At 34.8% G+C, this 18,861-nt stretch overlaps 1 protein-coding gene across 1 annotated transcript; it reads right to left on the bottom strand.

Moving 5' to 3' along the window:
* Nucleotides 1-15,390: 15,390 nt before the first annotated feature.
* Nucleotides 15,391-15,855, bottom strand: LOC108361517 (uncharacterized). Its single transcript, XM_017614147.1, has one exon. It carries the CDS (start codon nt 15,853-15,855, stop codon nt 15,391-15,393), a length of 465 nt encoding a protein of 154 aa, XP_017469636.1.
* Between the last annotated feature and the right edge of the window lie 3,006 nt (nt 15,856-18,861).

Below are 18,861 nucleotides of genomic sequence, written 5' to 3'. Positions count from 1 at the left end.
CTAGTATAGATTACACTTTTTCTGACTAGTATGATTTCAACCCGAAATTCATGAATGAATTCATGTATGAATACACCACAAAATTCATGTATGAATACACCACAATTCATGTATGAATACACCACAAAATATATAGTCAATGAACTACTGTGTTTGCTGAGTAGTTTGGAATTTGACGCATGATGACTTTAATTTTTCAATAAACGGCGTTAGATAAAACAAATAATTTTTGATTCAGTATTTTGCAACAACTCTTGTTCGTGCGAAGTAACTAATAAAAAGGAAAACAAAATTATATTTGTCTTTTGAGTATTTAATGTCGTCTTGAATGAATCAAATTTTTTAAGCGTGTGACATCCACACCAAAAGATATAATCAATTTAAAAAAACATTTTGTAGTCAAAAAGGACCAAAATGAAAGTAGCTGCCATCCTAGAGGGTTTGCGTAAGAGAGATATAGGGAATCTTATTTGCCATGAATTAAGCCATAGAATGAAGCCTTGAAGTCTTTAATATTATTAGGAAAACGTCCTGTATAAATAATAAAATAACTACTCAGTATTGGAACTACTTCTGAATATCAAATTTTGCAGTTTCAATCTCAGTTTCCATGAAAAATGTAAGAGCTAGGTAAAAAAAAATAGATTTTTGAAATCTCCGTACTCTAATCCACCAAGAAACGAATTTTTACTCAAATCCGTCCATTATTCTATTTTTGCCCACTTTTTATATGGAGACACAGCACTGTGAGACGAAGCGAATATACGGTACGAAATAGTGATGTAAAAATATGTAAAATTTTACCTACTCTCAGACTTCTAAATTTGAACGTATACTCGGTACAAGTAGGTGAGATGAATAGCGCGATAAATAGGTGAAGTAATAAAAAGCTTTCTCACTTTATTTTCTGACATTCGGCTGTCTTATAGTCACACTTTATAGGCATTTTTTTAAATAAGGTAGTGTAAAAATATTTCTTCTCACTCTAATATTACTTCACCTGGTATAATTCCACCGTGGGTGGCGTGCATGCAATAACACCATACGCAATAATTCCCATTACTTGGACATTAAAAAGCAGTTTAATGCCGTAAACAGAATTGCAGTGGATAGCGGGTTAGGGGCTGACGGGGGGCGAACAGCTGATCCATTCCAGGCGGGAAAATTCGGACGGGTAAACATTTGACATTTTGTGGTTTAACAATACAATCAATTTTGTAGTAAAATCTTTTCGTTTGTGAGTATTGAATTGAATAATTAAAATTATGTACATAATGAGCACAATGTACGAGATGTACATGAAGGCGAGCAAGCGGTTGAAAGGGAAGTGGTGGGTGCGTCTTGCGAACCTCACTAGGAATGAGTTTAGGTTCCATGGAACATGTTTTCAACAACTGAAGCTGGAGGACGAGGAGCACTTTTTCAAAGCCACTAGGATGAGTGTTCCCAAGTTTTAGACTCTTTTGACTTTGATAAAAGAAAAATTCGCGCGTTTTTCGAGAAGAGCGCCAATAAATGAAGAAACTCGTTTGGCACTGACACTGATGTAATAAATTTTAGTTACAAATGCAACGAAATGGTTCAATAACAATGTGTCTCATTTTAGGTACTTATCGCAAGGATGTAGCCCACAATATCTCGCCTGGTCGCACAAAATCGGGGTATCGCCAGTAAGGGAGATAATTTACGATACTTGCAGTGCCTTATGGACAGAACTGCATGACGTCTACGTCGCTCAGCCCAATGGAAGTCAAAGGATTGAGCTTTAACTTAAAACAAAGATTTCGGTTTGAAATATGCACTTTTTTTGTAAATTTGGAGGTGAATTTTTCGCAAAAATACTGCTGATAGCTAACACGAGTTTAATTCTTCTTTCGAAAATTCTAATTTTACCCCATTTTGAAATAGGCCCCGAGTGCCTGTAGAAGGGGCAGGGAGGCGAAGGGACTTTACATTAAGTTTATACAGTGCTGTTTCTAATGAGCACCTTTCCCCCTCCGCTCCACACCAAAAAATCATTGTACAAATAACCGAACATTAAATCCTCTAATGTATTCTTTGATTGCTATCAATGTGACAAGGTACCTCATATTTTTTTGCAATTTATGAAACTTCAAAAACTTTTTTTTTGTCAAAAAATTACATGAATGGAAACCATGGTGGAATAATAACAAGGTGTTGTCAGTAGCGACGTGTTTGTTGTAATTTTGACAAGATCGGCATGCTTATTTTCAGTGCTGCCGATCTTAATTTTTATATTACTATTCGTTGGGAAATAGTATCTAAAATACTCCATTTTAGTATTTCGTTTTATCGCGATTTTTAAAGAACTTGGTGTTTTCAAAACGATATTAATATTTAAAATTCCTGGATTTGTATAATTTGTATCCTCAAAGTATAAAATATAAAAGATATCGTGGTAATTAATGGAAAAAGACGTACACAAAAATTGTATGGAAAGGCGTTATTTTTATATTAAATATATTTTGCTGCATTGTTATAATATCGAGCCAAATCTACTACTGATACACTAAAATAGAGCGGCAGTATGGTTAAATTACGATTTCGCTAATATTATCGATATTTATGTGTTTTAATCGATTTAAAAAATCATTTACAGTCTTATAGGAAATTGCTTTATTTTACAGCCTTTACTTTTTTATAAGTTACAATATATGTCCAAGCTGTGTGGAGCTAACGATACATAATTATAGGGTGCATTCCAACGGCAGTGATATTGGCAGGTTTTACAGAAAAATATTTTCCCGTACGCCACGTCACATATGGTTTATTAAAGACAAAAACAGCTTTTCCTGTAAAACGTCCTAATCTTACTACCGCTGGAATGCATTTATTGTGGGAACGCACTTCTAAACTTCTTACATCTAAAACTGCCGGCTTGGAATGCTGGCGTTGATGTAGAAGATAGGAGGCAGCAGTGCCAGCAGCATCGCCAACAACAACAACTGCCCCAATAACAACAGCAACACCACCTCCACCAAAAATCCAACGGACACCACAGCACATCTTCCGCACGGCGGCTGTGACGAGGTTCAGCTGGTATTTCCCGGTGGCCACATGACCTGTCACGAGCATGAAGCTACCTCCCACATTGCGCACTTCATAATACTTACAGCTTGCATTTAACACTTTCTCAATCTCCTCCCAAATTTGGTCCTTCTTCTGCACATTTCGGTAGTCCTTCAGAGATAAGTCGTAGATACACAGATATTTTCGCACTTCCTCTATCCAGAACTCGTCGAAGCTCATTGTTTCAAATGAAGAAAACTTAACTTCTTTTTAAATTAATATATTATTCAAATTTAATAAATATTGCTTCCTTGTTGTTTGCCTGCTTTTCTTTGTAAACAAGCAAATTGACATTAAATGATCACAAAAGCAAGCCTGAAGGCGCTGGCCCAATGCAGGCTTGCTTTGTACGCCTTGCTGGCTTTAATTTGCTTTGATTTACTTCGAAAACTTGTTTGGCCGAATGGCGGCTTGTAACGCTGTCAAAGTAACCAGATGTCTGGTTGAAAAGTCAATGTCTGTATCAAAAACTTTCATAGTTATTTTTAAATTAATGCGAATATGTTTGCATTTAAAAGAAATGGTAATAATGATACATATATATGTCATACATATCCACATTTACTAAAAAACTATAACTTAAAAGAGCGCTTTACTTGAAGAAAAGAGCTATAAGAAGTTTTTTCCTCTCGTGTAAAATTTGCAAAAGGGGGCTTTGAAACTTTTTACTATAAGATAACGATATTTATATTAAATATAAATATGGAAGCAACGAACAATTTTTATTGCATTTCGAATTGCTTGCATGACTTTTTTTTTTAATTAAGTAAGCAAATTTTTGTTTGAATTTATGTTTTTTGAACGGGAACATGCCTCTTTGTCTTTCAAATAAAACGTTTGCCTATTTGAAACTTTGAGGCGCTTAAAGCAAGTGAAGAAAAGCTGCCATTTGGCCAGCCTTTATACATTTTAGTATATTCCAAATAATTTTTGACACTTCTCGCAGCGAAGCAAGCAAAGCAAGCCTGAATTGGGCCAGTACGTTGAGTCTTCGACCAGACGGGAAAAATAGAAATGAATCTAAATACTTTCCCGCCGTAAAAATAACCGACGGCAAGAAATCCGTCCCCGCAATTCTGTGCAATTTCATGCCATTCAATGTGTTCTAATTTTTACAGCGGTTACCCGTCAGCCCGTTACCCGATATCCTCTGAACTAGTGTCATTTTATTATTATTATTATTATACGGTTATAATGCCAGCAGTGCATAATTGTGAAAGGAGGGGAGGGGGTCGAGGACGCGAGCGCGACGTCGAACGCGGACCGCCGCGACGCTGGACGCTCTCAAAATTATATACATACTTACAAATCCGTCCATTTAACTTTTTCATGTACTACTTTTTGTCAAATGTAACTGGGTGACTAGCTACATATTAGGGATGTTGCGAATGTGGAATTTTAGACATCCGCGGATGCGAATGCGGATGCGGATGTTTAAAAGCTAACATCCGGATGTCATGTATTTTTAGGAAATAATTTAGGTGGGTAAATTAGATAATTTAGGTAAATAAAAAATGGAAAGGTTAATAATTTTTAATAATCTGCCTTATCCTGAGTTTTGCCCGAAAAAAAAATTCGCCCGAAACTTTGTATTCCGCCCATAGTAAATATGTACATGAAAACCAAAAGTGAAAAGTGAACCGGTTCGGGGAAAATTAAACTCATGATAAGACTGAATGTTTTTTTAGTACTTGAATTTAAAAATTGGAACATTGTACATAATAAAAACTTTTTGAAGGGTCGTAAATCAAACCTGCGCCACTATATAACTACTCGCTCGAGGCGACAATCTTGAAAAACTTGAAACTTGGCAAAATTGTAAATTATTTTCGATTGACACTGCACCAGTTGAGAGGACTTTTTGAGAATTTCATCGGGGCTGACTTTCATCTTCATAAACACCGTTTTTTCGAAAGAATTCTTCATTCTCATTCTTTTGGTTGTTTCGGAATTTGTCACATAATCTGCGTTTTTCGTTTTTAGTTTTTGTAACTCATTTTTAATACTTTCTTCTGTTACTGGTTAGATACACGTCTGTGCACTTGCACAATATTCCAGCAGATTCCAGGGACCGAAAATAACAGTTATTTTTTTCCGAGTTAAATTTGGCCTAATATTGTTTATTCCGAAATAAACGTCCTATCCGGATAATAAAGAAACCGCTTATCCAAATTAAACAAATTTGTTATCATATGAAAGTGGAAAATAGCTTTTAAGCAGAAATAACGAATGAAGGTTACCACCTCTATTTATATTTTTTTATAACTTAATACTAAAGAAATTCATGTAAATACATACCTGACCCAATGTTTGTTCTATGGTAATTAATTAACATTTTTTATTGAATTATTTTTCAATGTGTGGCTTTCCTCTTTAAGACATTTCAGTTTTAAAGCTATTCAAGTCCTCTTTCATTGGATACCAAACTTGTTTAATTTGGATAAGCGGTTTGTTTATTATCCGGAAAGTACTTTTATTTCGGAATAAAAAATACTTAGCCAAGTTTAATATAACCTATAGCCTCCATACAACTGATTGTTCAGATATGAGATTTTTTGCCATAGCTCCTCCATTTATGCAGCTAGGAACATGAAATTTCGCACCGTGCTCACTCATTACTAACAGAATACTTACAGTGAAAACTACAAATATCGGGTGACTATAAAATATATCTCCCATACAACTGATTGTTCAGATATGAGATTTTTTGCCATAGCTCCTCCATTTATGCAGCTAGGAACATGAAATTTCGCACCGTGCTCACTCATTACTAACAGAATACTTACAGTGAAAACTACAAATATCGGGTGACTATAAAATATATCTCCCATACAACTGATTGTTCAGATATGAGAATTTTCGTTATAACTCCTCCATTTATGCAGCTGGGAATATGAAATTTCGCACTGTTTCGCACTGTTTCGACCCATTATCAAGAGAATACAGTGAAAATGGTGAAGATTTGGTCGCTATAACCTATAGCCTCCATACAACTGATTGTTCAGATATGAGAATTTTCGTTATAACTCCTCCATTTATGCAGCTGGGAATATGAAATTTCGCACTGTTTCGCACTGTTTCGACCCATTATCAAGAGAATACAGTGAAAATGGTGAAGATTTGGTCGCTATAACCTATAGCCTCCATACAACTGATTGTTCAGATATGAGATTTTTTGTCATAAAATATCCATTTATGCAGCTAGAGACATTAATTTCGCAGTATTTTCACTCATTATCAATAGAAAGTTTACAAGAAAATGAACAAAGATCCGGTCGCTATAACCTTTTATTGCCTCCATACCACAGATTGTTCAGATACCAGTTTTTCGATATATCTCCTTTATGTTGGAAGCTAAACCCATTAAATTGTGTTACCGGCTTACATACCGATCACACAGCAGTGAAAATCACTTAGATTGGTGCTATATATCTTTCATACCTTTGATTGTTTAGATATAATTTTTTATATATGTATCTCCTCTATCCAAGTATGTATGCCGTGAATATTGAAATATGAAATTTTTTCAAATGCAGTAATCTGTTAAAGTAATATTTTCAGATGTTCATGAAAGGTATGAAGCCTTCGGCATAGCCGAAGACAGCGCTGCTCTTACTTGTTTTCTGTAAAAAACGGTATTTTTTCCTTTTAAGTGTTTTTTCTCCAATTTTTATGTACGAAGTATACAAATACGCATATCAAAAGAAATGCATGAAACAATGATATGAATTTTTAAAAATCGGTTAATAATTTTTTTGTTTAAAATATTTTTTTTTATAATAAAAGGTATTTTTTCTTATAAATGTTTCCTCAAATTTTTACATACGAAGTATTCAAATATGCATATCGGAAGAAAGGGGGTTTAATTACGTTTACAACGATGCCAAGTTTTTAAAAACCAGTTCAAAATTGTTTGAAATATAAGGTTTTTAATTTTTCGAAGACCCGACCTTTGACCCCTTATAGCACCTGTAATATAAGTTTGCACAAAAAAAAGTATCTTTGATACCATCTAGATAAAAGCAAAAGGCAGACTACGTCTATGTTTTTAGTTTTTTAGTTATTGACATATAATAATACAAATTATTTTACCAAAGGTCCTATTTCGAACTTCGAAGGCCCATATCTCGATTTCGGATGCTAACTTCGAAAAACCTATGAATCAATCTCTTAAAAAAAATTGGTTTGGTCCAATACCCAACCGAGTGCTGTACAGTGTAATGATTCCAGTTTCTTCATTTATGTATATTGTAACTATCAATATCGCACGTTTAATAATATAGAGATGTAATTCAAAATTTACGTTTTTTTTTTTAGATTTCATTATGCATATAATACGCTTCATAAGTAGAATATGTTCAGTTTAACAGATAACCAAACTTCCCAAATATGTGTCTTTCCATCTGTATTTTTGTATACCAACTGTATGAATTGATAAACTTTGAAATTGAAATTTTGAAATACTTCGTTATATTATCAAACGTGCGATATCGTATAAAGAGAAGTGTGGAATTTTTTTTTATCTGAAACTAATAAATTTAGAACGACGAAATTCGAAGACGTGGTTTTCTCAATATTAGTCTTTGACATATATTTCCAGGGATATTAAAGGATAAAGTTTTGAAAGGACATTTTCAACACTTATTCGTCCTGGTGCATCAAAAAATTATTATTTTTTTCAATTCTACAGAATTTTTCCTTTTAATTGATACCCATGTTGTTACTCTACAATGCACGGAATCTTTTAAATAATATTTTAATTGAATTTTATCCTAGAGATTTCAAAGAGAAAAATTAAAAGCGCAGTTATACAACATTTGGATCCTAGTATTGTGAGTATATTGATTTTTTCGTTTGTTATAAAAATTGTTGGTTTTTGTCGCACGGTGTTATTACTGGTTTTGCGTTCGCGTACTCTTTACAAGCTTTTATTTAACTTGGTCATCCCGCGGAAATTTCCAATCGATTTTAAACTAACTTCCCGACAAGCTAAATCCTTGAAATTTTCAGCATAGTTCCAATCACGATGACAATGCAATATAAAATATAAATTAATTCCCTATATGGTCAGTAAAATTTTTGGCTAAGTAGTTAACTTACATACATATGTTTCCGCATAATGCTATATATTCTTGCAATACTAGATATAAATACTACTACGTTCGAAAGCAGCTATGCTTTTCTTATATAAGTGTGTATAAATTTCCAAATAATTTGCAAAAATCTCCACATACAGAACAAACATAAAACCAAAATGTATACTATGCACTTAATTAGCTTTAAATTTGAACGTTTTCGTAATTTCCTATTAGCCCAATCACTTTAGATTTTTTCAACGAAAAAATTTTGGGAAGAAATTTTTTGACGCAGTTAGGTGTCTCCTGTTTAGGTGAACACAAAATGAAAATTTTACCCCAACTGCGATATAGGAAATGTCCGCCATCTTGGATTTTGTGTTTTTTGCGATTTGCGCGCGAATTTTGCACTCGATTTTTTCAACGAAAAAATTCCGGGAAGAAATTTTTTGACGCAGTTTGTTGTCTCCTGAAAATAAAGCTTTTCCCCCAATTACAATATGCAAATTGTCCGCCATCTTGGATTTTGTGTTTTTTACGATTTGCGCGCTAATTTTGCATTTCTCGCGAAAAAAGGTAGAGAACAAATTTGTAGAGAATTCGATTCCCTACAATTTTCATGTGTCTATCATTTTTTTAAACAATTATTTATTGCTAATAATATGCAAAAAATGCCCAAAATTAGGTAAGTTGCGCGGTTTTTTCGAATTTTGAGCAATTTTTATTTTAAATAAGTGGCACATTTAAATGGCGAAGTTGTAGAAGACAAAATTCCCAATAAACGCATTATTTATGTGTTCGCGTACGACGTGTAGTTCTCGACCAACAACGCGCTCAATGCAGCGGCAGGGGAAAGCTACTCAAAACTTTTTTCACAGTATCTCGGAGGTCGTGTTTTTTGGTGCGTATTTTCAACTGTGGGTTCACCAATAGGCCAAGCCCATGAATAAATATTTTCAGTCAGTTGAAACTGTATTTAGCAAGTGGTTTTTGCACCTTTATTAATACGACTTTTCTCTGTTTCTAAAGAGTTTTATTGTGGCGAAAATAACTATGTGTGGATTAGGACTACTGGTGAAACCACATACAAATAAAACGCGCCAATAACTTTACCTCTGAGGTTGTGTGGAAAAAAGATTTGAGTAGCTTCTCCCTTTCCGCTGTATTGAGCGCGTTGTTTGTCGAGATCTACATGTCGTACGTAAACATTTAAATAATGTGTTTATTGGAAATTTTGTCCTCTACAACTTCGCCATTTAAATGTGCCACTTATTTCAAATATAAATTGCTCAAAATTCGAAAAAAGCGCGCCACTTACCTAATTTTGGGCATTTTTTGCATATTATTAGCAATAAATAATTGTTTAAAAGAATTTATAGGCACATGGAAATTGTAGGGAATCGAATTCTCAACAAATTTGTTTACCTTTTTTTGCGAGAAATGCAAAACTCGCGCGCAAATCCGAAAAAAACATAAAATCCAAGATGGCGGACACTTCCCATATCGCAATTCGGGGAAAAATTTTTATTTTGTGTTCACCTAAACAGGAGACACCTAACTGCGTCAAAAAATTTCTTCCCGGAATTTTTTTTAATCTTACGTCGATTTTGGTCTAAAGTAATCGGCCTATATGTTTGTCTGCATCTTAAGCAGGGATCACTCGATTTGTACATTTTGACAGATTATTGAGCTGAACTTAAATTTCTAAACAACACCACTCGGTGTCTGCCAAAATGTATACATCTGTACAAATGTACAAATCGTGTGATCTTCGCTTAACAGCCTCTTTACAGCGTTTTCAGTACGCTAGTGATAGCAGAGCGTAACTTGCCGGCGCACACTGGGGCTTCTTCATAGAGGGCGATGCTCAAAACTCATTTTTCGAAAGTTGGTATTTAAGATAAAAAATGTATACCAGCAGAGTCATAACAAAGTAGCAAATCTCGCGTATAAACATTGGGGTTCCGAACTATTACCAGTTGCCGCGTACAACAGCTCAAAGTTAACTTCTCAGTCAGAAAATTTTTTTTCCGATATCGAAAGCGAGTTCATATGTGTTATTAAAGGCTGTCTTATTATGTTTAAGGTTACTATTAATTTAGAAGGAACTACTGTCGTTGAATAAACAATATGTGCTGATTGTCTTACAACTTTACATCATTACATAATTTCAATGGTTTATGAGATATAAGGAAAAAATTTTAATTAATAATTTTTTTTCATAGTGAATTTTTAAATTAGTTTTTTTCCAAAATGCGCAAGGTTCTTTTTCCGAATCTTTTTTTGTTATAACCGCAAGTCTTTATATATAAGTAAACTTAAAAGATTTGTACAAGAACGTTGCGCATTTTTGAGAAAAATATGTTTTAACGTGAACTTATTAATTTTTGTCAGGCACATTTTGTCATTATTTTATCAAAAATATGTTTCAAGTGGAAGTGTTTTAAGAAAAATTCAAACTAAATGGAAGATAATGGTATATGCCGTATGTATTTATTCTTTATTTCAATAGTGTTAAATTTTATTCCAGACGGAACCCTTTTATCCATAAAAAATCGGGATTTGTGGAAAATATTTTTTAAAAGCCCGTCTTAATTACTACAATGCAAGTTCCAGCTTCGGAAAGAAAGAAGTTGCAAATATGTTTGCGCAATTTCAAGAGCTACATTACCTTAAAATGGATGAGATGCGGTAGACACAAAAATAGATTTTATGAATCGGAAAAAGCGTGGTTAAAAAAAACTTGCCAATTTGTGGGGTATCAGATACCTAAAGGAGGAAGGCCGACTAAAGGCTTTGGGGAATTTAGTGACCAGTCAAAACGTAGGAAAATGTCCTAGCTTCGTCAAGATTATTCCCACGAACAATTAACGTTCGCAGCACAAATGAGCCTGCGAGCTAGTGGAAAGCGCAGTGAAGCCAAACAAGTTCTCGACACTAATAATCCCCCATCTGAAGAAACTTCTCTGAACTGCCGCATGTTTTTTTCGAATCACGAAATAAAGATTTCAAAGCGTATCGTGAACGTTTTAGCCGAAAAACTTCAATTAAAGCTAACCTTGAAGATGTATTTCATCGTCTACTTTATTCTTCTGCCTTGTACCGTTTTGTTATTGTTTCTATTTTAAGTAATCTTTATGGCCCGTTACCATAATTACAATTATCAATGTATAATGAATTAGTTTTTCAGTGTTTAGAACACAAAGTGACTTATTGGAAATAGTGGATGATCTGGGTTTATTATTTTTCTCTACATATTTTTCAATTTAACAAGAAAAAAAATTAGTTGAACAGTGTTAGTACACAAAATATTGAAATAATATTATAAAAATAATATTATATTTCCGTTTTGGATGTGTCTTCGTAGTTTTCAGGGGAAAAATCCGATTACAGACTTTTGAGCACCAACTTGTATGAAGCGGCCCCATTTGCGGCGCAACTAAGTAATATAGTTTTTTGGCACTGGTATGATAGATTTTATTGTGAATTCTTTGGTAAGATAATATACCGGAAATTAGTTTGAATGATCTGTTCATCTTGTGATATTTCTATATTAATTCTGTAGAGCACCTACCGGGTGTGTGGTTTGTGCTTGAGCTGAATGCGTAAATTAAATAAGACACCGATTTCTTTCTGATCATGCTCCTAATTCGTGACACATTGGACGCGTTCATAAGACTTACATAGCTATTTTCTAACCGTTGACTGTTTGTCCTAGGAAAGCACAGATTAGTAGTTCCGCTCAGTTCAACAGTTGCCAACTTTCCACCATTTTTTCCATCGTATAATTTTTTCGCTACCTGAACTCAGCGTGTTTTGCTCAACCTAAACAGATGATCGAAAAGATTTACGCAGCTTATATTAAATGTACTATGCTCATAAATGGAGGGTCAGCATTTAATAAAAATATCATGGCCTGATTATATAAAATAAAACTAAAAAGTTCAAAATAAAATAATGTAAAAAAAATAAATTTTTTTTTTAACAAGCTGTTATTTAACATGTACAATCAGAAGAATAAAAAAAGTAGAGTAACAAAAGATTGTTTTGCAAGAAAATTTTGTAAAAACTGCGCTAAAATTAATAAAATAAAATAAGTTAAGCTTTCGTTAAAGTTACTAAAAGCCAAATAGTGAAAGGAGTTACTCAAACTCGAATGCAAATAATTTTTGGGAAATCTAATATTACCACTTATAACAGTTGTTTAAGCATCACACTATTTGAATATAGAACAAAGACTTAACGAAGGTACTTTCGAAAAAAATACTGTCATTTAGTTGGTACCTTGGTGCCTGCTGAGCGCCTTTTTTCAAAGGCAAGAAACGCGTACGCGAACGTATCAAAACTTTTGTTTTTGCAAAAATGGTTAAATAACAAATAATTATCGGCGCTAAAAATACTCGTTTTATTTTATTTAAGGCCAATTAATAAGATATTTAGAAACTTTGCATAGAAAAATCTATTATTTTTCAACAATTGCAATTATTTTTTTTGCCTTGTGATAATCATATGATAAATAAATAGATTATTTTTTTTTGCCATCCTTATATGGCAGAAATATACTCGGAGGTTTGCTATTGCGAGGTGCGACCGTATTGAAAAAAACCTTTTTTGTTTTTTATTTTTTGATGTTAGATTGAACCGAGCTTGAACCCAGACCCTGAGGAATGGTAGCGCGCACTGCTAACCACTACAACACAGCGGCCGCCTATTTATACATGTATAAGGTAATATTTATTCATAATATCAAAATTATTGATTTTTAGTTACGTACATGTATTGGGTAAACAAATTAATATCTATTGAAGAATAAATTTTGCAAAATAAAAAATGTTACCTTTTTATATTCAAATCTCTTAAGAACAATTTTAATTCCCTGCTGATGAAGGAAACTAGAAGAGTGCAGTAGTATATTTTTTATGAATGCTCTCGACAAGTACAGGTGGCAAGTTGTTATTTTCTTCAAAGTGCCTTAACAAAAGCTAAGATTTTTCACCACTTTCGAAGTTAATATAACCTTCGTTTTGAGAAGATTTTCACTTCTCGCTGGCTGCTAAATTAATTTTCTTCTGTACGCATGTACATATGCAAGCATAAATTTTCTCCGGCTTTATTTTAGCCTTTTTTGCTCGATGCGCTTAGTTGCATTTTAGTGGCATTTCTCCCGGGCAGTATTACGCAAGTGCGTGAAGTTTTACTGCCAAAAGGAAAGTATAAGCGGATTATTTACATGCCAAAATGTAAGCCAGAAGGGATCTACAAACAAACTTGGGCTAAGCTAAGGTTACTTCGAGTGCGAGTACTATGTACATATGTATACGCAGAAAGGGGATACCTGAGAGATAAATAAAAGAAGCTGCCCCACACGAAACTTATTAGCGCTTCGGGAGTGGTAATAAAAGCTTAAAATGAATATTGAAGTGATGAGAAAAACGAAACAAAAGAATAATGGGGAACTAGATACGAAACTAGTAATTTTTAGCAAAAAAAAAACCGACTTCAACTCCCATATAAAAAAAATATATATATGTATATATCTCATGATCCACTGATCGGATCTCAACCAGATTAGTATGGGACCACCTCTGAGACACTACCTTTCCGATGCAAGAATTATCGAAATCGGTTGACGTGGTCCAAAGTTATGCGGTAACATACATAAAAAAAAAAAAATATTCCGACGAACTGATAACCTCCTCCTTTTTTGGAAGTCGGTTAAAAATAGAGAAATTAATAAAATGTAACGAAAAAAAAACAGTCTAAATGAATGGATATGGTTACTAGCCGATGGTAATGCAGTTGAAACAATTTGACGTGTGAAAGGAGTGAGTAGTTAACATATAAGCCACATCCGAGCCAGCTGTGACTGGTTTTATTCCCGCTTGCTATACTAAAATACGTAATTAAATTCATAAGGATTAATTTGAGCACATTCACTTCACCCAACAAAGAAAGCAAACACAAAAAATGACAATGAGAATGAGAATGGAAAACTACGTGGTTGGCTCAAATAGCGATGAGACGAGGGAAGAAAATGGGGAAATGTTTAACTTTAATAAATAAAAAGTATAAAATTAAAAAAAAAATTAAAAAGGCGTGAGATGTTGCCAACCGGTCAAGTGGAAAATACTTCGTCACAATGATTTTGTATCACGTTGCTAAGAAAGGAACAAACAATAATGGCTCAGAAAAAATGTATTGGAGGCTGTTTTTCATTCATTTGTAGTAGGAACATATCGTCGTTTAAAGTACAAAACCGCGTTTCAACAAAATACAAAACCGCATATCAAGAAAATGCAAAACCGCGAATGTGAAGTTGCATAAATTATTTTCTAGAGAGTAAAAACACCCATATTTCAAATGGTTCTCTTTATTATTATTATTATTATTACCTCCCCTTTATTAGCTCGGGATGTAACTATGTAATATTGATGCGCCTAAAAGATGCAGCGATTTCTATTCTCAAGTTACATACCTGACGACAGTACGAATGGAAAGCACTTTGTGAAGCATCACAGAACCCATGGAGTTCACAGTGGCCAAGCTTGAACAGCCCTCTTCTCGGTATTTGGAGTGTATTCAGCACTGAAAATGTGCTCCTCAGGTCCTTCCAATATGTTGCAATTTCGGTCGGAACTGCATCTGACCAATCCAGCATTAGTAACCAGAGTTCTTGAAAAAGGATTTTAATTAAAATTGTGGTTGGTGTTAAAAATCCTAAGGGGTCAAATATTCGAGCGGCATCCGATAATATCGATTGATTCGTTACCGTAGATGTAGTAGACGGTGACACACTGAATTCAAACACATCATTCGCTGGACTCCACTTTAAGCCAAACAGCTTCAAAGATTTCGTTGATTCGAAAGACAGTGGAGACATTTCACGCATGTTTTCCGGAAGCTCTTGCAATAATTCGACACAATTACTGCTCAACTTCCGTAAATTCATGCCAGCGGTTTTCAAAAGTGCAACTAACTCCCCATGTATTTTTAGAAGATCATCAACAGTTTCTGCACCTGTCATAACATCATCCATATAGAAATCATTTAAAATTACCCGTGACGCTAATGGGTATGCGGTATGCGATGTATGAGCACGTTCGTGTAACACTCTGACTGCCAAGTATGGCGCGCACGACGTGCCATATGTTACTGTGTTAAGCCTGTAGTGTTCTATTGGTTTATCAGGTGAACTGCGCCACAAAATACGCTGAAAGTCTCTGTGCTAGTCATGTACCCAAATCATACGATACATCTTTTCCACGTCTCCAGACATAATAAAGCGATGCTGACGAAATCGTATTATTATCGCAAATATTTCACGCAACAATGATGGTCCGGTAAGTAATGCTTCATTTAGCGACGAATATTTGCCGGTATGCGCAGACCCATCAAATACTACTCGAACACGCGTTGTTGTACTACCAGCTTTAATCACCGCATGGTGAGGCAAGTAGTAACACTCGTTCGACGATTTCGCAATTTCTGAATTTGGAATTATTTCCATATGGTTGAGCGCAATATATTCTGCCATGAAATTTGAATATTGTGATTGTAACTCTGGATTACTTGCAAGTCTGCGTTCAGTTGAGCTCAAACGCTTTAATGCAAGATCAACTGAATTGCCAAAGTTTGGACGTTGAGACTTGAAAGGTAACTCAACGCTGAATTTGCCATCATGAGCTCTCATGTACGTTTGTGAAAATGAATTCCNCCCATTTTGTTGTACCGTGAATATAGCTTATTCCATGCTTCTGTATAGTTCTCGTTTGACTCTGGAATATGCCCAACAACGTCGTACGCTGATTCTGCTAAATAGCTTTTCAACAATTGAAACTTTTGACAAGCAGTATATGAGGTGTTGTTGTGAATGGCGCTGACGTAGGAATCGTGAAATGACTTCCATTCGGTTAGATTACCAGAGAATGGCTTTATTTTAAACTTAGGTAGAAAGTTTAATTTTGAACTTGACACTTGTGTTGCTAAATTGTTGAGGATTTCTGTTTGGGACGAAAGAATACTCGTCACCGACGTATCCTGCCGCGTTGATTCGAAAACAGCTGCTGTATTCGCTGCCACATGAGACCTTCCTGAAATATGTAACCGTAATTTGCTTTTTAATGTAAGCACCCGCTCCTCGAATTCTTCCAGATCTTCCTCGATCTCTGCCACCACTTCTTCATCGTCGTCGCTCCTCTCGATCATGATATTAACAATTCCTTTGTACTCGTTCCAAACCTCATCGAGGCGCTCCAAGCGGCACTCCCAATCTGCAACTGGTTGATCGATACCACTAGTCGTCACAAATGTAGAAATTCTTGTGGCGGCTCCCTTCAGCATTGCCCGTTTAGCCTTCAATTTCTGCATTTTGATTCACTTGATATTAACCCGTGTACAGTGTTTGATGCAGAACAATAACCGAACCCGTGATAACAAATTTAAGTTAGTATAACCGCGTCTAATCCGGCTTGAATGACTAAAAATGTTATGTATTTGAATAAGCGGACTGTGGAAACAAATGAAAAGCCGACCTTTTACTTTTTGGTTAAACTTTATTATCGAACAAGTTGTTCTGCACACTTGTACCCTTGCGAAAAAAAGCCCCAAATTATCAAGCAATGCAGTCTTAAATAGGCGAATATTAAGTCTTAATGTACCGTAATATGAGGTGACATTATTTAGCAAAATATCAATTCTCAAGTTCAAGGCTACGTACAAAAATAAAGAACAATGTATTTAGGTATGGTTGTTTGTATATATAGACATAGTATGCATAATTGTCAAAAGACAATACGGACTCGCTACTGTATATACATATGTATGTACATATGTACAAAGTGATATATAAACCATCTTAGATATACGTAAGCATGTATGTACATATGATGTTTAATAAACATAAGTATGTTGAGTCGCGGTATGAGCTTAGCCAAGGGCGTAGCCAGGTAGGGGCAGGGGGGGCAGCTGCCTCCCCCTACAGCTACAGAACGAAAGAGAAATTTTTAAAAATCAATAAATAAAAAACACAAAATTGTATGTGTAATCGAATTCGTAATTATGCTCTCAATTTCCACATAAGGCTTGCGTTTTTCATTGTTGATACAATGAAGTAAGCACAGCGTTAAGCATTGAATTGGTACTGAATTGAATGAAACACCCACTTGAGTTTCTCTTACCATTCTGTGATGAACAGGATGGAAAAACTCAACGAAAAAAACACTTCCACTTTCGTTGTTTTTCGGTTAACACCTATTTCCTTTTCCATTGTTTTTTGGTTAACAACGCATATTTTTAGGCGAATTAGTTAAGGCGGAGTCATTCGGAAAGCACCGCCATCTGGTGGTAGTATGTCTTCAAAGTGAAATTGTTTAAGTTTACTTAATAACACGCAGCATGAAGTTACGTTTCCTATAAAACAGAATCACAGGGTAACATTTTTGCATATTCGGTTTTTCGAATGATTGTTAATAAAAACCGCAGTTAATCGAAACTTGGTTCATTTTAAAATTAGTCCATCGCGAAAGTAAATGGTCAATCAGCTGTTCACACAATAGCTATCGTGAAAGATTTGTCTTCAGATATACGAAAAATAATAGAAAAAAGAAAAAATCTTACAAAATACAAAGTCGGGAACAGTTAAGTACAATGGATATTAGAAACTTTTTTCAGAAAGGTAAGCTCCGGAAAATGGTACCTATAAGTTTCCATAATAAGTAGTTTTATGAATGTATGCCTACTTCTGTCTCTGTTGTGAAGGTATCTCATCTATGAAAAGGAAGAAGGGTCGTGACAGCAGCAGTGGAAGTGATGAAAGCGATGATATTAGTTTGCCCCGACAGTCTACTCCTTCTGCAACTAATATAGAAATAGATTCAAATGACAAATGTCACATAAACGACGTAGGGCGTTATGTTGGAAGAACTTATCAGCTGTCAGCAGAAAAGAAAAGGGAGATTATGCTGCGCCCATGGGTCCCGGAAGCTAAGTATAATTTTCAAACTGATGCACAAAGTTTGCAGAGAAAATTGAACTATGTTTGGTTAGAGCAATATTCGCCTTGGCTAGTTTATTCAAAGTTGTTAAAAGGTGCCCTTTGTAAATACTGCGTATTATTTCCACCAGTTCCTGGAACTTTTCGAGGAGTATTAGGATCATTTATGATTCGGCCTTTTTTAAAATACAAAAATATTCATGAAGACTGCAAAAAACATGTTGCCACAAATCTCCACCTAACTGCGATCTCTGCAGCAAAGGCTTTCGTTGAAGATGTGCCTGTAGATGTGCAATTACAAAATAGTCACCAGAAACTTATTGAAGAAAATCGAAATATCTTGTCTTCAATTATTTCATGCGTATTATTTTGCGGTACACACGATATGCCACTCAGAGGTAAAGAAGGAGATGGGGGCGTTTTAATAGACCTAATAAACATGCGAATCGATTCGGGTGACACTAAATTAAAAAACCATCTAGAAAAATGCCACCGAAACGCAGTTTACACCTCACCCCAAATTCAAAATGAGCTGATAAAAATATCCGGGGAAGTTATTAAAGCTCTGTTAATATCGGACGTTAAAAAAGCTGATGCTTACGCAGTATTAGCAGATGAAACAGCTGATATAGCCGGGAAAGAGCAGCTTTCAATTGGCTTACGCTTTTATGACAAAGCTATGGGAAAAATAAGAGAAGAATTTGT

This window comes from Rhagoletis zephyria, unplaced genomic scaffold (assembly GCF_001687245.7).
Source record: "Rhagoletis zephyria isolate East Lansing unplaced genomic scaffold, Rhagoletis_zephyria_1.1 Rzeph_scaffold_00782, whole genome shotgun sequence".
NCBI lineage: Eukaryota > Metazoa > Arthropoda > Insecta > Diptera > Tephritidae > Rhagoletis > Rhagoletis zephyria.
Note: the sequence above shows the minus strand (reverse complement) of the source record. Positions and strands in the feature narration are given on the sequence as shown.

Bases quoted from the DNA above. Each gene is read 5' to 3' on its own strand.
- LOC108361517 (XM_017614147.1), bottom strand. From the start codon at position 15,855: ATGAGAGCTCATGATGGCAAATTCAGCGTTGAGTTACCTTTCAAGTCT.